The sequence below is a fragment of the Budorcas taxicolor genome, chromosome 1 (assembly GCF_023091745.1).
Source record: "Budorcas taxicolor isolate Tak-1 chromosome 1, Takin1.1, whole genome shotgun sequence".
In the NCBI taxonomy this organism is placed as follows: Eukaryota; Metazoa; Chordata; class Mammalia; order Artiodactyla; family Bovidae; genus Budorcas; species Budorcas taxicolor.
In genome coordinates this window covers 49,059,802-49,080,556 of record NC_068910.1, presented here as the reverse complement: position 1 = coordinate 49,080,556, position 20,755 = coordinate 49,059,802, and the positions used below count along the sequence as shown (strand labels likewise).

General features: G+C 44.5%; 1 protein-coding gene across 1 annotated transcript in view; it reads left to right on the top strand.

Moving 5' to 3' along the window:
* The first annotated feature begins 9,973 nt into the window (after positions 1-9,973).
* Positions 9,974-20,755, top strand: part of DLEC1 (DLEC1 cilia and flagella associated protein) — an 88,312-nt gene continuing 77,530 nt past the window's right edge. The window contains exons 1-2 of the mRNA XM_052641560.1: positions 9,974-10,369; positions 11,386-11,536. Coding sequence (XP_052497520.1) covers positions 9,974-10,369; positions 11,386-11,536 — 547 coding nt within the window. The remainder of the gene's footprint in view (positions 10,370-11,385; positions 11,537-20,755) is intronic.

Below are 20,755 nucleotides of genomic sequence, written 5' to 3'. Positions count from 1 at the left end.
AGACCCCACCCCCACCCCCAAGTCCCAGAATCCTACTGCCCACCAACTTTTGGGAAAGGGCCTTGAGAGAGCCCCAAGAAGACCTTCCAGGATGGGGGTGGTGATGGTGCTGAGCCCACCAGTGAATCCCCCAGGCTTCCTGGGCTGATGAAGCCAACAGTGAGAGTCTAGCGGAACCAGTTGGACCCCAGCCCCTCCCCCTCCCAGCAGAGGCAGGTCTGGGTGGCCTTGAATACCTCAGGAAGGGATGTAAGCCAGCCAGAGGCCAAGTCTTCCCATCCTGATGATTGAGGCTGGGTCAGGACTTTGGAGAGCCCCCCTCTGTCTGCACACCTCTCCTGCACAGAGAGGGCTAGCCCTTAATCCTGCACTCTCCCCAAATGGCCTGCCCTCAGGCCTGTCCAAGCCCTCCTTGCTTTCCCTTCTGCTCAACAAGCAAGTCCACACAAGGCCTCCCTTTGGAGCTCCAGCCTGGGGTCAGGGAGGCTGAGGGGTCCTTCTCTGTCCTCACTCTCTACCCCAGGCCAGGATGCCTGCCTCCGGACCTGCCCTCTGGGGGTCTCTGCTGGCCTTGGGGCGAGTCCTGGGACCTCTGACTTCCCCAGAGGACTTTAAGCCTCTCTGCTCAGTAGGTTAGGCCTTCCCCAAACCCTGCTTTTCCCAGGTAGCCACACCACAAAACTTAACACCAGCAGTTGGCTCGGCTTCATCTTAAGCATCATTCCTGTTTATTCATGTCACTTCCCAGCTCTGAGCCCCAAGCCTGAAACCAGGGCATGACCTGTCACCTCTCCCTCTGATGCCCTGGTGGGGGCTGCAGCCTGGCTTTTCCTTTGCACACAGCAAACCTGTCGCACGCAGGCCCTCTTCTGGCCTCTGGCTCAGGCCAGAGAAGCTGAGGCCTTCTCTGGAGCCTGGAGTTGCTGGGCTGGATGGGCATGGCTGACTCAGAGTTGGCACATGCAGCCAGGTTCAGTCAGAAAAGAGGGCTGGGCCACGCCCTGCTCAGAGAAGCCAGGCTGCTGCTCTGACCTGTAGGTCAGCAGCTCCCCAAGACTCTTCTCTCCTCTGCTGTCTGCCACTCCCTTCTACTGGGTGGGAGGCCCTCTACTTGATTACTTCTGCTGTGTGTAAGCGTGTTCAGTGTGTCTGTGTGTGGAGGGGCTGGGGGAGCCAAGCAAGAGGCTTTGCATTGAATTGCAGTTGCTGGAATCTGTTCCCTCTGCCCTAAACAACCAGGGACCTCTGTGTGCCCAGCCCTGGCCAGGTGCCCAAACTGCCCCCCTAAAATCCAGCTCTCAGTTAGTTACCTCTGCAGGATGCCCCTGAGATCCAGGGGCCATGCCTGCCCAGAGACAAGTTGTCTAATGGTGGACTTTCAGGCGTCTCACACCCCCAGCTGACCTTCCTGTCCCCAACGTGTGAGTGAGGGTGGGTGTAGGGGGAAGTTTCTGGGACGACTTGGAGACAGGCCAGACCTACCTTCCGAGCTGGTGCCCACCTTAAGTCACTTCCCTTGGCCCCTCCCACCACTACCCTGGGGAGGCAAGAGATTAACCCAAGAATGCCAACTTTCCAGACATGCTTCAGAGTCAGCCCTGCCCAATCCCTCCCCCAGAAACACAAACTTGGGTAGGTGAGGTGTGGCGGCAGCAGAGAGAGGCGGGGAGAGAAGAGTGAGACAGGCCAGAGAAGTAATGGGAGCCAAGTCCCGACGGGCCTGCTAAGGGCTGCCATTTTAACTCTGGGGAAAATGGGGAGCACTTGGACATTTTCAAGTAAAAAAGGGATGTGTTGTGATTCATATTTTTTTATTTGTATTTTAAAAATTTAAAAATGTTTTATTGGAGTATAGTTGATTTACAATGTTGTATTAGTTTCAGGTATTCAGCACAAGTGAATCAATATTATATATACTCTTTGAGTCTTTTCCCATATAAGTCATTACAGAGTGCTGAATAGAGTTCCTTGTGTTATACAGTGGGTCCTTATTAAGTTATCTATTTTATATCTATGCTGTTTATATATATATGTAGTGTGTATGTTAGTCCCAATGTTTCAATTTACCCTGCCCCCACCCCACCTTTCCCCACTGGTAAGCATGTTTGTTTTTTACACCTGTGATTCTATTTCTGTTTTGTAAATCCGTTCATTTGTACTATTTTTTTTTTTAATTTTTGCCAATATATTTGAGCACTTCTTGGATTTACAGAATATATTAGATAACTAGAGGTCTTAGAATTTGATATATTAATTATATAAAATTTCAAATGAACTGTTTAACTCTCTGCCTAAGTAGACTGTATGCATAGGGGAACATTAATCCACAGGAGCATTTGTACTATTTTTTAAGATTACTTTTTAAAATTTTTTCTTTCTCTCCACCCCACAGCTTGTAGGATCCTAGTTCCCTGACTGGGGATTGAATCCTAGTCAGCAGCAGAAGTGTGGACTCCTAATCACTGGAACTCCAGGGAGGTCCCTGATTCATATTTTAAAAGAATCACTCTGGCTGCTGGTCGGGGAGTATTGTGGAGGAAAAGGGCTGAAGCAAGGAGGCCAGGGAAGGGGCTCTTGCAATAATTCAGGTGAGAGTGAATGGTGGGTCAGCCACCAGTGGTGGGGGCGGAGGTCATGAGAAATGGGAGGAGTCTGGATACTTTCTGATGGGAGAGCCAGCAGGACTGAACAGTAGGGGCTGTGAAAAGAAGAAAAGAGTCAGGGAGGACTCTAGGTTTTTGGTCTGGACCGTTGCAAGCAGGTGGTTCCCAGAAGCTGAAATGGGGATAGCTGAGGAAGAGCGGGTGCTCTGTTGTGGACACATTACATTTGAGGTAACTGCAGACAGCCAAGGTGAGATGTCAGGTACAAGATGGATGTACAAGTCTGGAGTTTTAGAGGGGGAGGTGGGCTGGAGCTAAACTCTGGGCTATGGTTCAAAGCATGTTGAAAATGCCCATAAGCCTTCACATAGTTCTCAACTCTGGCTAATCTTTCTGAGAGGCAATTTGACAATATCTCAAATATTTAAAAATATATATGCTTTGGCCAAGCAATTTTATTTTTATAATTTTTTAAGGTTCGTATTTTCTAGTAAAAAAATATATTTATTTATTTGGCTGCTCTGGGCCTTAATTGTGGCATGCAGACTCTTAGTTGCAGCCTGTGGGATCTAGTTCCCTGACCAGGGATCGAATCTGGACCCCCTGCCTTGGAGCATGGAGCCTTAGCCATTGGACCACCAGGGAAGTTCTTGGCCAAGAAATTTTAATTCTGTATCATCTGTATATTATGTATGTAAACATTATATAAGGTAAAGTTCACTAGCAGGGACCCAGTTAACTCCTGCTTAACCAGGACTTATGCTCTCAAGTACACAGTCTAGAATAACTTGATATTTCCATGACAGTGTGTTCCCCTCCACCTTTTAAACATAAAACAAAACAAAACAATCCATCATCTTTGAGTTGCAGTGAAAAAAAGCAAATTGCAGGACAATATATATAATGTCTAATATCATTGGTGCTTTTTAAAAATTAAAAAAATCTTTATAAGTATTTCATTTGTATAGGCAGAAGCAATAGCTAGAATGATATAGAAATAACCCAAGTAAAGAGATTGAGAGGAAGATACTTTTTATTTTTTATGTATTATTTGAATTTTTACCATACTGATATATAATTTTTGAAATTTAAAAGTAAAAAAGAATTTTTATTGACATAGAGTTGATTTACAATGTTAATTTTTGCTGTTTAGCAAATTGACTCAGTTATACACATGTACACATTTTTTTGTATTCTTTTCCATTATGGTTTTATAGAATATTGACTATAATTCCCTATGCAATACAGTAGGACCTTGTTATTTATCCATTCTACATATAATAGTTTGCATCTGCTTACCCTAAACTTCCAGTCCATCACTCTCTGACCCCCTCCCCTGCCACCCCTTGGCAACCACAGGTCTTTTCTCTACATCTATGAGTCTGTTTCTTTTTTGTGGATAAGTTCATTTGTGTAATATTTTAGACTCCACATACAAGTGATAATCATATGGTATTTGTCTTTCTCTTTCTGACTTTAAAGGTAAAAAATATGTAAAAGGTCAAAGACGTGTGGGAACCCAGAGATAAACAAACACAAATTCTGGTCGGCAGAACAGGTTGTAAAGTGAAGAAGGGAAGTTCCCGTTGTGCTGGCCAAGTTCTCATAGATGAGGGGGCTGGCGCCCTTTACTACTGGTGCAGGGTTGGGACCATTCAGTTAGTCACAGAGCAAACAGAAAGTGGTTGCTGGGCACAGCAACAGGAATGAATCAGGCTTATCAGGCAGGGAGATTCAAGTAAAAGGGCGAGAAGAGGGTGGAGATGGGGAAGCACAGAAGAAAGTGGGGAGTGAGGGAACAGATTTATTGAGAGGGACCAGGCAGCCAAATACTGCTGAAAAGTCAAGGACGATGAGCACAGAGGAGTAACTGGAGCTTTCCTGGAGATCTTGGCCTGGAAAGAGCTGAGGGGGGCTGAAGCCAGAGGGTGGGAAGGTCAGAGAAAAAGGGGAGGCCTCTCTCAGGCTGGGCCAGACTCTCTGTGACCTTCTCAGAGGCTATTTGGAGGCAGGATGTAAAGGTAATGGCGAGAATCCATTGTCCTGTCATTCCCAGGGCAGGGAAGGGGGGTGGGGAGACCACCCGGTTTGGGCAGGCCCACTTCTAACACTAGAACAACAGAGTCCCCACCACCACCCAGATGGTTCTACGAGCTCCTTACTGCACAGTGGGGGCAGGAGGAGGCTCACATGTTTGTGAACAATTGGACAAACCAGCCCATTTGCCTGTGCCCTCTCCACTTCCACCCCTCCCAGCACTACCACTTACTGTAGCTACCAGTCAGCCAGGAGAGGAAGGCCTTAAAGAAAGAGCCTGCACAGGCCCTGCTGGTGGGCTCACAATGTTTGCACAGGCATGGGGCACATCATGTTGACTTCGTGGCCTCCTCACTCGGGCGAGGGTGCAGCTCCAGGAGAGTGAGAGCAGGATGCTCTCAAGTACACAGTCTAGAACAGGGGCCCTGGCTTCCCAGCTCTGAGGATGGAAGCGATACCAGAAATTAGAGGTGAAAGAGACAGGCCCAACCACGAGAACAGGAAGTAGCCCAGATACATGGGCAAGCATCCTGGGCCTCATCTCAGGAAGTGGGTTTCAGGCTGTAGGACACACAGTAGTAAGAAGAGGACGTTTGTACCACTTGTGAGCAGCAGTAGCGCCGTGGCGAGGATGAGTCACTGTGATGTCAAAGCTGCTGCCCTGGCAAGTGCAGGCTCTCCCCATCTCGGTGGATGATCTCATAACCCACCTGATCGCACACACAGGATAGCTGGGAGTCGTCCTTGGCCCCTCTTCTCTGTCACTCCCATTACACCTATCCTTGAGTCTTAAGTCCATCTTTTAGCTCCATCTCCAATCTGTTCCTCTCACCTGAATCCCAGCATCTTTCCCCTCTTTCCTGACCCCAGTGGGAGATTCCTGATCGAGCTCCCTGTTGCCTCCTATTTCCACCAGTCTTTTGCGTCCTAGCAACCACAGTGATCTCAGTACAACATACAGCTGATCACCACACACCCAGCTTCAGACCCTTGATGGCCTTCTCCTGTCCTCAGAAGAAAGGTTAAATTCCCTAACGTTGCCTGCAAACCCACTTATGATCCTTTGCCTAGGAGTTTTCCTCCACTTTCTGAGTTCCACCCCTGAACTTCTTTCATTTCCACCCATACGTGTGGCCCTCTCCTGGCTTTAGCTCAACGGGGTCCTTCTACATGGTATGCCTTTTTTCCTTCTCTCCTGGCTTACTCCTACTTGTTTACTTTTTCACTGAAAAAATTGAAATATAACTTACATACAGTAAAATTTACCCTTTTTGGTGAATAGTTCCATCCCCCCAAGAAATTCCCTCATTCTCCTTGGAGCCAACATTAGCTCCCATCACCAACTCTTGGTAACCACTGATGTGTTTTCTGGCTTGCATTTTCTATAAGTGGGTATCCTATAAATGGACTCATTCAGTATATATGTGTAGCCTTTTTGAGAATGGTTTCTTTTACTCAGCATAATGAATTTGACATTCTTCTATGCTGTCACGTGTATCTCTAGTCTGTTTCATATTTGTTGTTGAGAGTATTCCATTGCATAGATGTACAACAATTTTTATTTTTTTTCACCAGTAGAAAGAACATTTGGTTTTTTCCCACTTTGGGGAGATCATGAATATTGCTGCTATAAACATCTTTGTACAGGGTTTTGTAGGCACAAACTTTCTCATTTCACTTGGAAAAACACCTAGTTGTGTGGGACTGTTGTGTCACTTTATAAGAAACTGCCAAACTGTTTTTCAAAGTTGCTATACTAGTTTATAGGCTTCCTGGTAGCTCAGCTGGTAAAGAATCCACCTGCAATGCAGGAGACCGCAGTTTGATTTCTGGGTCAGGAAGAGCCCCCTGGAGAAGGGATAGGCTACCCACTCCAGTATTCCTGGGCTTCCTTGGTGGCTCAGATGGTAAAGAATCAGGCTGCAATACGGGAAACCTGGGTTCGATCCCTAGGTGGGGAAGATCTCTTGAAGGAGAGCAGGGCAACCCATTCCAGTATTCTTGCCCGGAGAATCCCCATGAACAGAGGGCCTGGTGGGCTACATTTGAGCAACCATGCACAGCACAGCATACTAGTTTTTATTCCTGTCACAATATATGACATTGAGTTGCCTCACCAGCACTCAGTTGGTTTGTTCACCTGTTTGTTCATTCAGTTTCTTGACATTCTACTAAGCACGTAGAGGTACTGCATTGGAGGCTTTTTTTTTTTTTTTAGTTCTTTATTGAATTTGTTACAGTATTGTTTCTGTTTTGATTTTTTTGGCCACCAGGCATGGGGGATCTTAGCTTCCAGACCAGGGATCCAGTCTGCACACCCAGCACTGGAAGGCGAAGTCTTAACCGCTGGACTTCCAGGGAAGTCCCTGCATTGTAGTTTTAATTTACACTTTCTTGATCACTAATGATGGTGAATCTACTCATTCTTCTAAATCTCTGCTTGTTATTCACTTCTACCCAAAACCCACTACTATACTTGCTTTCTCTGTAGACTGATTACTTTCCTGTCCTTTGTGGTTCCATGACAACAAACATTTTCTCCACCTTGACCATAACCCACTAAACTGCAACTGTTTACCTGTTCCCACCTACTCAACACCCTGGAGAAACACACACACACTTCCCCATACCTCACAAACCTACACACCCACTTCCCCACACTTCACACACGCATTCAGGCCACCAACTTCCCCACCCTGCCTCAAACCCCTGAGCTCTGCAAGTGTGGAAGCAGCATCTTCCTTTGGTACCTCCAGCTCCCAGCACAGACCTGAAACAGAATCCTTACACAATAAATATTAAATGAATGAATGAATAAATGCTGAACAAATTTGAGAATGGGCAGATGAAAAAGGGAGACGCTTTGCAACCAGAAGGACCTGGATGTGCCAATTAACCCTTACTCTGTTGGTCCTCAACCTAAGCTCATCTTCAGTTCAGTGGCTCAGTCGTGTCCAACTCTTTGTGACTCCATGAATTGCAGCACGCCAGGCCTCCCTGTCCATCACCAACTTCTGGAGTTCACTCAAATTCATGTCTATCGAGTCGGTGATGCCATCCAGCCATCTCATCCTCTGTCGTCCCCTTCTCCTCCTGCCCCCAATCCCTCCCAGCATCAGGGTCTTTTCCAATGAGCCAACTCTTCCCATGAGGTGGCCAAAGTATTGGAGTTTCAGCTTTAGCATCAGTCCTTCCAAAGAACACCCAGGACTGATCTCCTTTAGAATGGACTGGTTGGATCTCCTTACAGTCCATGGGACTCTCAAGAGTCTTGTCCAACACCACAGTTCAAAAGCATCAATTCTTCGGTGCTCAGCTTTCTTCACAGTCCAACTCTCCCATCCATACATGATTACTGGAAAAACCATAGCCTTGACTAGACGGACCTTTGTTGGCAAAGTAATATCTCTGCTTTTTAATATGCTGTCTAGGTTGGTCATGACTTTCCTTCCAAGGAATAAGTGTCTTTTCATTTCATGACTGCAGTCACCATCTTCAGTGATTTTGGAGCCCAGAAAAATAAAGTCTGACACTGTTTCCACTGTTTCCCCATCTATTTCCCATGAAGTGATGGGACCAGATGCCATGATCTTCGTTTTCTGAATGTTGAGCTTTAAGCCAACTTTTTCACTCTCCTCTTTCACTTTCATCAAGAGGCTTTTTAGTTCCTCTTCACTTTCTGCCATAAGGGTGGTGTCATCAGCATATCTGAGGTTATTGATATTTCTCCCGGCAATCTTGATTCCAGCTTGTGTTTCTTCCAGCCCAGCGTTGCTCATGATGTACTTTGCAACACAAGAGAAGACTCTACACATGGACATCACCAGATGGTCAACACCGAAATCAGACTGATTATATTCTTTGCAGCCAAAGATGGAGAAGCTCTATACAGTCAGCAAAAACAAGACCAGGAGTGGACTGTGGCTCTGATCATGAGCTCCTTATTGCCAAATTCAGACTTAAATTGAAGAAAGTAGGGAAAACCACTAGACCATTCAGGTATGACCTAAATCAAATCCCTTATGATTATACAGTGGAAATGAGAAATAGATTTAAGGGACTAGATCTGATAGAGTGCCTGATAAACTATGGAATGAGGTTCATGACATTGTACAGGAGACAGGGATCAAGACCATCCCCATGGAAAAGAAATGCAAAAAAGCAAAATGGCTGTCTGAGGAGCCCTTACAAATAGCTGTGAAAAAAAGAGAAGTGAAAAGCAAAGGAGAAAAGGAAAGATGCAAGCATCTAAATGCAGAGTTCCAAAGAACAGCAAGAAGAGATAAGAAAGCCTTCTTCAGCGATCAATGCAAAGAAATAGAGGAAAACTACAGAATGGGAAAGACTAGAGATCTCAAGAAAATTAAAGATACCAAGGGAACATTTCATGCAAAGATGGGCACAATAAAGGACAGAAATGGTATGGACCTAACAGAAGCAGAAGATATTAAGAAGAGGTGGCAAGAATACACAGAAGAACTGTACAAAAAAGAGCTTCATGACCCAGATAATCACGATGGTGTGATCAATCACCTACAGCCAGACATCCTGGAATGTGAAGTCAAGTGGGCCTTAGAAAGCATCACTATGAACAAAGCTAGTGGAGGTGATGGAATTTCAGTTGAGCTATTTCAAATCCTGAAAGATGATGCTGTGAAAGTGCTACACTCAATATGCCAGCAAATTTGGAAAACTCAGCAGTGGCCACAGGACTGGAAAAGGTCAGTTTTCATTCCAATCCCAAAGAAAGGCAATGCCAAAGAATGCTCAAACTACTGCACAATTGCACTCATTTCACATGCTGGTAAAGTAATACTCAAAATTTTTCAAGCCAGGCTTCAGCAATGTGTGAACCGTGAACTTCCAGATGTTCAAGCTGGTTTTAGAAAAGGCAGAGGAACCAGAGATCAAATTGCCAACATCTGCTGGATCATGGAAAAAGCAAGAGAGTTCCAGAAAAACATCTATTTCTGCTTTATTGACTATGCCAGAGCCTTTGACTGTGTGGATCATGATAAACTGGAAAATTCTAAAAGAGATGGGAATACCAGACCACCTGACCAGCCTCTTGAGAAACCTGTATGCAGGTCAAGAAGCAACAGTTAGAACTGGACAGGGAACAACAGACTGGTTCCAAATAGGAAAAGGAGTACATCAAAGCTGTATATTGTCACCCTGCTTATTTAACTTATTTAAGCTCATCTTAGTAAAGGCGATACCGCTGTGCGCATATTTGAGGATGACGGCTTCATGGCACCCTCAAACAAACGGAAAGCGGAAGAGGCAGGCCGGAAGTGGGAGTGGGGCAGGTAGTTAGCGGCGTCTCAGTTGCCATGGAGACTGGAAAGCGAGAGCGGCAGTCGGCTGAGTCTGGATCTTACGCTTTCGCTGGGGCAACGTGGACGCCCAGCCCGCGTCTGGCCCGGATCCGCAGCCCCAGCCAGTCCACCTGGCTCTCCTCCCTCGCCTACTCCGAGTCCTTCCACCATGGCTTCGGGGGTCGGCGCCACCTCGTCGCGCAGCTCTCGCTCCCGCCGCTCCCCGAGCCGCAACTGCTGCGCTTGCGCCCCACCTCTCTGCGCACCCAAGACATCTCGTACTTGCTCACCGGCGTCTTCCGCAACTTGTACACCGCCGAGGTGATAGGGGAGGAGGTGAGCTCGAATTTGATCAAGGCCCGCGGCAGCGAGGATGCGCGGCACGAGGAGTTCGTGGACCAGCTGCAGCAGGTAACAGGGTACCGCGCCCCTTTCGCTTCTCCGCGTGCTCACCCAGGGGATGGCGGGGTCGCATCTGCGGCCGTGCTGGGGACCCAGGGCGCGACTCAGCCACTCGGCAAGTGTCAGCCCCTGTCGGGTGCAGCCGCTTTTCCAGGCACGGGGTACGCAGCTGGGAAAGAGCAGACCAAGTCCGTTCCGCCCTATATCCTACGTTGTAGTGGAAGGACACTCTATACGCGCTCTTAGGCAAATACACACACTCCACACATAAGGTGTATATCTGTAGCACCTATCTCTTTACATCTCTACACAGACAATTGCACACATAAGTGAAACGACAGAAAGCAGAATAGTTGTTTTCCTGGAGATGATAAAGCTGAAAGTCACGTCCGCTCTGGGGTGCCTGTCTTTGTGTCACAAACCACAATCTTAACCACTGAGAGGCATCCATGCCCAGATTTTAGGAAGCATGCCCAGTCTCTGGAACACCAGCTCTGCTTCCTTATCTGTATAAGGAGGAGAGCAGCTGTCCTGAGTCCTCTCTGATAAGGCTGACTGCTGGCCACGCTGCCCACGACTTTCTTAAAGGAGTCTCAGCTGAATGCTTTCAAGCGGCTGAGGTGAATTCTGAAGGGGTCGACAGCTGGAGGCTTTCGACCTATCACCAGTTCACTATGCTCCCTGCAGCTGGGCAGCAAGTCCTTCTATCCTGAGTGACACAACCCTCTGTCTACCACAGGTGGTGTGTTAACTCGCATTTGGTATTTCAGAGTTTGGATGACAGACCTCTTTACTGAGAAGCCAGTAGTCAGGAGGCAGGATTTGAGACTTGGCACTGTTCCTGACTTTACTGTAAAAGCTTTGAGCCATTTCCCTCTGTGGGTCTTAGAGTTCAGATCTGTCTGGTTAGACCAGGTGGTCTTTGCAGTTCTGTGATTGTTCTGTGCTTCATGGGAAACAATGGTGCTCGGGTGAGGTTGAGTCATCTCACTGTATTTCTGTGCATCTGATCACCCACCTGCCAGATTCGGGAGCTCTATAAGCAGCGGCTGGATGAAGTTGAAATGTTGGAGAGACACATCATTCAGGCCTGTGCACGGGCCCTTGCGGAGAAAGAGCGGGCCATGCACCAGGCCAAAGTACAGTTCCTTGAGCCCTTTATCAAGATGCCTCCAGGTATGTATGATGAGCTGCTCTATGCCCTTCACCCTAACCCCCCAGTTGTTAATATATTACTGTGTTACCTCATTGAAAGAATGTGAAGTCGCTCAGTCGTGTGCGGCTCTTTGCGACCCCATGACGGTAGCCTACCAGGCTCCTCCCGTCCATGGGATTTTCCAGGCAAGAGTACTGGAGTGGGTTGCTGTTTCCTTCTCCAGGGGATCTTCCCAACCCAGGGATCAAACCCGGCTCTCCCGCATTGTAGGCAGACACTTTACTGTCTGAGCCACCAGGTAATGGATGTCATGAAAATGAGAAATTGTGCATCAAAACACACTTACCAACAAAGTAAAAATGCAACCCACAGAACCTCTCTAGTCTTTTTAAAAATGTTTGGAGAGTGGGTGGCACCAGTGTTGTTTCATTATCAGAATACTCCAGTGTGCGTGTCTCCAGAGCAGGGAATCTCACCTACATCGCCAGCACCCAGCCCCCTAAGCCAGGGAGTCAGCATTGAGGCAGTGTTATCCTCCAGTGCACAGATGGCCCGCAGGTGTTCCCTGCTGCTCGACAGCGCCCGCTTCTCCTCTGTGGTCTAGCATCCTGTCTAGGGAGCCGTGCTGCATGCCACTGTCATTGCTCATTTTTAGACTTTTCATTTGGGACCCTTCTTTGAACTTTTCCTGTCTTTTATGTTCTTGACCATTGAGTTTTCCCCCAGGTTTTAAAGTTTGTGGTAAAATGCACATAACATAAAATTTACCCTCTTAACTATTTTTAAGAGTACAGTTCAGTGGTATTAAATACATTCATTATCTTATACAAACATCATCACCATCCATCTCCATAACTCTTCATCTCACACAACTGATATGCCCATTAAAAATACCCTCACAGTCCCTCCGTCCCTCCAGCCCCTGGCAACCACCATTCTACTTTGTGTCTCTGTAATTTTGACTACTCTAAGTAGTATTCATATAAGTGGAGTCATGCAGTGTTTGTCTTTTTGCGGCTAGCGTGTTTCACTTAGTGTAATGCCCTCAAGGTTCATCCATATTGTCGCCTGTGTCAGAATTTCCTTCCTTCATACGTTAATATTGTGCTTATATATTACATTTTGCTTATCCATTCATCAGCTGATGAACTCTTGGGTTGCTTCCAGGTGTTAGCTGTTGTGAATAATGCTGCTCTGAATATGGACGTACAAATACCCCTTTGAGATCCCACTTTCAGTTCTTTGGTTTTGTGTCTAGAAGGGGAATTGTTAGATCATATAGTAGTACTATTTTAATTTTTTGAGGAACCACCATACTGGTTTTCACAGTGCCTGTACCATTTTTACTTTCCCACCAACAGTATACAAGATTCCCATTTCTCCATACCCTCACCAACACTTATTTTTCAGTTTTTTGATGGGGGGGGGGGTGTGTAGCCATCCTGATCGGTGTGAGGGGGTACCTCATTCTGGTTTTAATTTTGCATTTCCCTAATGATGAGTGATTTTGAGTATCTTTTCATGTGCTTATTTACCATTTGTGTATCTTCTTTGGAGAAATGTCTCTTCAAGCCCATTTTTTTGGGGGGTTTCACATTTCACATATTTATTGGGAGCCATTGGGGAGGGGACCTCTCCCTGTCAATGGAGGAGCTCACAGTTTCTTCAGCCACTCCAGGCTTGGGCCCCGGGGGTCCTGAGGGTAGCTGGGCATGTTGCCATCGTCTTAGAGGGGCACTGGGAACTTTTAGGGTATGGCCCATTGATCAGGACCGAGTACTTGGTGTTGGGGCTGAGTGTGGGCAGAATTACAGGGAGACCCCCACTGGTGAAGGATGCCACCAGCACCAGTTCCTTGGCACAGACATTCTTGAGGAAGGCTGCGATTCTCTCGGCCAGCCTGATCTTAGCGGCAGCGAGGGCGTGCAGAGCACTCCTCAAGCCCGTTCTTGATCCATCGTATTGTTGTTGAGTTTTAGGAATTCTCTGTATATCCTGGTTATTAATCCCTTACCAGATATATGACTTGAAAAGATTTCTCTCATTTTGTGAGTTGCGCTTTTCCTCTGATGCACAATTTTTAATTTTCATGAAGTCCAATTTGTTGATTTTTCTTTTGTTTTCTGTGCCTTTGGTGTTGTAGCTAAGAGATCATTGCTAAATGCAGTGTTGTGAAGTTTTGGCCCTGTGTTTTCTCCTAGAGTTTATTAAGTGTTGGTCTTGGATTTTAGATCTTGGATTTAGGTCTTTGATTAATTTTGAGTTACATAGTGTTACAGAATGATCCAACTTCATTCTTATAGATAAAGATGTCCAGTTTTCCTGGTATCGTTGAAAAGACTGTCCTTTCCCTATTGATTGCCTTTGACACCATTGTCAAAAATCATTTGACCATGTGTATGAGGGTTTATTTCTGGGCTTTCTATTCTATTCCATTGGTTTCTGTGTCCACTTATGCTAGTACTGTGTTCTTATTACTGTAGCTTTCTTGTAAGTTTTGAAATCAGCAAGTGTGGGTGGGTCCTCCCGCTTTGTTTGTTCAAGACTGTTTTGACTACCGGATATTCCTTGAGATTCCATAATGGATTTTAGGATGGGTTTTACTATTTCTGTCATTAAAAATGTCATTGGGATTTTGATAGAGATTTCATTGAATCCATATTTTGCTTTGGGTAGTATTGACACTTTTAAAAGAATATTTTGGCTATACTGGGTCTTTGTCCTGGCGCTCAGGCTCTTCATTGCTGTGCACCGACTTTTTCTAGCCGCAGTGAACAGAGGCTGCTCTCTAATTGTAGAGAGGCTCCTTGCATGGGCTTCTCCTTGCAGTGGCTTCTCTTGTGAGCACAGGAACTCTAGAGCGCTGGCTCAGCAGTTGTGACTCATGGGCTTAGTTGCCCTGTGGCGTGTGGAATCTTCCCGAAGCAAGAGTCAAACCTGTGTCCCCTGCATTGGCAGGTGGATTCTCAAGCACTAGGGAAGTCCCAGTATTGGCATTTTTAACAATATGAATTCTTCTAATCCATGAACATGGAATGTGTTTCCATTTATGTCCTCTTTCACTTTTTTTTCAGCCAAGTTTTGTATTTTTTGTTATTTAAGTCTTTGATCTCCATGGTTAATTCTCAAGTATCGTATCCTTTTTGATGCGTTTGGGAATGGAGTTGTTTTCATAATTTCCCTTTCAGATTGTTCATTTTAGTGTATAAAAATGCATCAGATTTTTGTGTGCTTACTTTATGTCCTGCCACTTTGCTGAATTCACTTCTTAGTTCTAAAGAGGATTTTTGTGTATGAAATCTTTAGTGTTTTCTGTGTATGTGCCTGCTCAGTCACTCAGTCATGTTCGACTCTTTGAGACCCTATGGACTGTAGCCCACCAGGCTCCTCTGTCTTTGGGATTCTCCAGGCAAGAATACTGGAGTGGGGGTTCCTTGGTGGTCCAGGGGTTAAGACTCCAGGCTTGCAATGCAGGGGCCCCTGGGTTCGATCCCTGGTCAGAGAACTAGATCCCACATGATGCAACTACTATATTCCACAGTGAAGATTGAAGATCAGACCTGGCACAGCCAAACAAGTAAAAATGAATTTTTTAAAAAATAGAATACTGGAGTGGGTTGCCTGCCCTCCTCCAGGGGATCTTCCTGACCTAGGGATCAAACTTACGTTTCCTGCATTATAGAAAGATTCTTTACTTCTGAGCCACTGGAGAATCCCACTGTTTTCAACTTATAAGATCATATCATCCACACACAGTAATAATTTTACTTCTTCCTTTCCAGTTTGGATGCCTTTTAATTCTCGCCTCGTTCTGGTTAGAACTTCTCGTATTATGTTTACTACAAATGGTGAAAGCAGGCATTCCTGCCTTGTTCCTGATCTTAGAGGAAAAGCTTTAAGTCTTTCACCACGGAGTATGACATTCGCTATGGGTTCTCATCCATGATTTTCATTATGTTGAAATAGTTTCTGGTTGTCCCTAGTTCTTTGTGTTTATTTTTTTATTCATGAAAGGATGCTGAAGTTTTTCATACAATTTTCTGTATCAGTTGAGGTGATCATGGGACTCTTTCCCCTTCGTTCTATTACTGTGGTGTATTACATTGATCGAGTTTTGTATGTTGAACCATCCCTGCATCACAGGAACAGATCGCACTTGATATTGGTGAACTGTCCTTTCAGTATGTTGCTGATATTTTGTGAGGATTTTTGCATCAGTGTTCATAATGGCTGTAATCTTCTTGTAGTGTCTTTATCTGGCTTTATATCAGGGTAATGCTGGCCTCTTGAATGAGATAAGAAGGGTTCCATCCTCTTCAGTTTTTTTTGTGGAAAATTTGAGGATTGATATTCATTCTTTAAATGCACTTGAGAAGAATGTGTATGCCATTATTGTTCGATAGAGTGTTCTATATGTCTGTTAGATCTAGTTAATCTATTGGGTTCTTTAAATCCTCTGTTTTGTTACTTGTCTTTGGCCTGTTAACTCTTTCTATTATTATAAATGGGTACTGTAGTGTCCAACTAGTATTATCATAGAACTATCTGTTTCTCCCATCAGATCTGTCATTTTTTGCTTCATTATTTTGATTATCTGTCATGAGACGTGTAAATGTTGATGCTTATTATATATCCTTGCTCTATTGGATCTTTTATTAGTATGTAATGTCCTTCTTTGCTTTCTTTGCTTCTTGTAACCTTTTTTGATTAAAAAGTCTTTTTTTTTCCTCTATTAGTATAGCCACTTCCTCTCCTGATTACTATTTGCATGGAAATCTTTTTTCATCTTTTCATTTCCAATCTATTTGAGTCATTGGATCTAAAGTGAGTCTCCTGTAGACAGCAATCTAGTTGGATCATGTATTTTTATCTATTCTGCCAGTTTTTGTCTTTGACTGGAGAGTTGAATGTATGTACCTTTAAAGTGAAAGAAAGTGTTAGTCGCTCAGTCGTGTCCGACTCTTTGCAACCCCATGAACTGTAGCCCACCAGGTTCCTCTGTCCATGGAATTCTCCAGGCAAGAATACTGGAATGGGTTGCCATTTTCTCCTCCAGGGATCTTCTTGAACCAGGGATCGAACCCGGGTCTCCTGCACTGCCTGCATATTATTTACCATCTGAGCCACCAGGAAAGCCAAAATTACATTTAAAGCAATTACTCATAAGGAGGAACTTCTGTCACTTTGCCATTTTTTTGTCTTGTATCTGTTTTGTCCCTCATCTCCTGCATTAGTTCAGTTCAATTCAGTCATGCAGTTGTGTCTGACTCTTTGCAACCCTGTGGACTGCAGCACGCCAGGCCTCCCTGTCCATCACTAACTCCCAGAGTTCACCCAAACTCATTTCCATTGAGTCAGTGATGCCATCCAACCATCTCATCCTCTGTCGTCCCCTTCTCCTCCTGCCTCAATCTTTCCCAGCGTCAGGATCTTCTCAAATGAGTCAGCTGTTCACATGAGGTGGCCAAAGTATTGGAGTTTCAGCTTCAGCATCAGTCCTTTTAATGAACACCCAGGACTGATTTCCTTTTAGGATGGACTGGTTGGATCTTCTTGCAGTCCAAGGGACCCTCAAGAGTCTTCTCCAACAGCACAGTTCAAAAGCATCAGTTCTTCAGTGTTACTGTCTTATTTTGTATTTAGTCAGTTTTTGTAGTGAAATGTTTAAATTTCCTTTTTTAAATTTTCTTTTGAGTATATTCTACAGCTATTTTCTTTGTGGTTGCCTTAGGGATTACATTTAAAAGCCCCAAATTATAACATTCTCATTTGAATTTATACCAGCGTAACTTCAATAAATACAAAATTCTTTGTTTCTTTACATCTCCATCCCCACCCCTATTGGTTGTTGATGTCACAGAATTACATCTTTATACATTGTGTGCCCAGAAATACCAACTAATCCATTAGTCTTGTAAATTATGTAGAAAATAAAGACTTGGAGTTACAAACCAAAGTCACTATAATACTAACTTTTGTGATAATACTAGCTTAATATAATACTAACTTTTTATACTACTGTATGCTTGGGGGGCTTCCCAAGTGGCAGTAGCGATAAAGAACCTGCCTGCCAGTGCAGGAGACATAGGAGACTCAGGTTCAATCCTTGGGTTGGGAAGATACCTGGAGAAGGGAGGGCATGGCAGCCTGCTGCAGTGTTCTTGCCTGGAGAATCCCATGGACAGAGGAGCCTGGCGGGCTGCAGTCCATGGGCTATAGTCACAAAGAGTCATGACTGAAGCAACTTAGCACATAACTTTGAACTTGTTTTTTTTTTTGTTTTAGCTTTAATAGTTTTTTTTTCTTTAAATATATTAGTCTCTTAAATCATGTAGAAAATTTTTATGATTATCCATGTATTTACCTTTACTGACATCTTTATTTCTTCATGTGGCTTGAAGTTACTGTCCAGTGTCCTTTCATTTCACATTACAGAACTCCTTTGAGCATTGCCGGTCAGGTCTAGTGGTAACAAACACCCTCAGCTTCTGTTTATCAGGAAATGTCTTAATTTCTCTATCCCTTTGAAGGACAGTTTTTACTGGATATAGGATTCTTGGTTAATAGTTTTCCCTTTTAGCACTTTGAATATATTGACCCACTGCCTTCTGGCTTCCAAATTTTCAGATGAAAAGCCTACTGACAACTTTATTGAGGATCTCTGAATGTGATGAGTCACTACTGTCTTGCTACTTTCAAGACTCTCTTTGTCTTTCAAATGATTAATTATAAAGTGTCAATATGAGTCTTTGAGTTCATCTTATAATTCATGAGCTTCTTGGATCTTTATATTCATGTATTGCATTAAATCTGGGCCATTTTCAGCCATTATTTCTTTAGATATACCCTCTCTGCCCCTTTCCCCTTTCTTTTCCTTCTAGGACTCCCACGGTGGGTATGTTAGTCACTTGCTGATGTCCCACAGGCCTCTTAGGCTCTCTTTACTTTTCCTCAATCTTTTTTTCGTTTTCGTTTGACTCAATAATTTCCTTTTTTTGTATCTTCAGGTTCACTGATTCTCTCTCATGCCTGCTCAGATATGCTTTTGAATCCCTTTAATAATTAGCTTTTCATTTCAGTTAGTGTTCTTTTCAGTTCCAACATGTCTTTTTAGCTTCCTTATAGGTTTTCTGCCTGTTGATATTTACGTTTTTTTTGGTACATCATTTTCTTGATATTCTCCACATGTTCTTTTATTAATAGCTCTATGAGCGTCTTCAAGAGAGTTGTTCTAAGCCTTTGCCTAGTATAACTGCGGTCAGTTTTCTCAAGGACAGTTGCTGTTGATTTAATTTTTTCCTTTGAATGGGCCATACTTTCTCATTTCTTTGTATGTTTTCAATTTTTTTTTGTTAGAAACTAATCATTGAATCTAATAATTATGTGACTTTAGAAATCAGATTCTCCCCCTTCCACAGAGCTTGCTGGTTATTTTGTAATTGTTTTTGGTTTTGTTTGTTAGTTACTGTTGGGTGTCTGTGCTGAGGTTCCGCCTGAGCAATAATCTTAAGGTTCTTTTCTGAACCCTTCCCTGAGTGTATGTGGTCATGTTCTGATTTCTCCCTAATCTGCAGTTGTTTTTGAATGTCTTAGTCTTTAATATCTGGCTTTCAAAAGAGGGAAAAGAGAAAGATGAAGGAGGGGGTGCCAGCCACTTGAAGTCCCTAGAAGTCGCTTCCACCTGGAGGAGCAGGGGCATGCCACAGTGTGGGAGGCGGTTGGTTCTTCGCCTGCACCTGTGTGGTGATTGGCAGTCAGAGCCCAGATCCCAGGTACGTGGAGGACAGGCTTTTTGGGTCAGCCAGGCTGTCACGGGTTGTGTGTAGGTTGCCCCAGAAACACATGCACAGATGCCTGCCCTGGGACTGAGAGTGAGGGGTGGGAGCTGCTCCTATGCTAATTTCACTGCAATTGCCTGTCCAGGCTTCCCCCTGGAAGTACAAGTCTTCAATAGACGCCATAGTTACAGAGTAGTTCAATTAGACTGATTCTACTAGAGCAATCTACGCCTGGGTGGAGAGACAGAGTCCCCGTGCTTTGTACGCCCATCTCCCCAGGATCCTCTCTTTTGACAGTGTTTGTTTTTTTTTAATTAGTTGTTTTGGCTGTACTTGGTCTTAGTTGCAGCATGTGGGATCTAATTCCCTGACCAGGGATCAATCGAACGCTGGCCCCTTGCGTTGGGCGCTCAGAGTGTTAGCCACTGGACCACCAGGGAAGTCCCTCCTGACAGTTCTTGAGAAGCCTTTCACTCTGTAAGGTGGTTCTAATGTTTCCTCGTGACCAAACTCCAATTAACGCTTGGCAGCAGCACCATACAGATGATGCTGGCTGCTCCAGCCCCCCAGCACTTGGCTCCTCTCACTACCGCACATCAGGAGGCACAAGTGATGTTAGCCCTGATCACCTGGTCACCTTCGTGTCTCCACGTTAAGTTCTCCATGTTAGATTGTAACTGACTAGTGTTTTGTGGAGAGGTATTCTCAGATTTGACCAGTATGTGTTTTCCTCATCAAATCCCCACACCAGCGGTGCTAAGAACTCTTTTCAGTCTACCATCTCTCTGACGATACTTGGTAAATTTTTTTTGTCAAAGAAACTGGGTCATTTTTTTCTATGCATTTGTCTATAGTCTGGATTTTGCTGATTTCACCATTGTGGTATCATTTAACCTGTTCTTATGATCCCTGTATTCCTTGCAGTTCACTAGTTATTTCTAGAGGCTTTATGAGATTTAAGTTCAACTTTTGAGAGGAGACGGGGAGAGCCCAGTTCATAGATGGTGCTGTGTGCTCCCTTCAGGAGATGCATAGTGTTTGATATCTCTTTGATATTTCATGATGCTGCCAGTTTTTGCCTCGATATATTGTTTCATTAGGGGTTACAAATTATAAAGCTAATGGTACTGCAATACTGTAAAGAGAAACTTTTCTGTGATGAGTCTGATTACCCCAAGATAGGAGCAGAATTAATTCTCTCCCTTTATCTGCCAGTTTTTAAAAATAATGAGTTGATTTCCATAACATCTTCCAAAGATGAGTAAAAAGGTTTGGTTGGTTGGTTTTTCCTCATGGATTTCATAACTAGTTATGTTTATTGTCCTGTTGATGCTCAGATTGTCCCATCTTTAGCCACTTGGGGCCTTTTCAAGCTGATGCCTGACTATTGGCATAACATTGGTTGCCTATGGTAAACTTCCTTACTTTCTGGAATGATCGGATGTTCCAGGTTCATCTTGT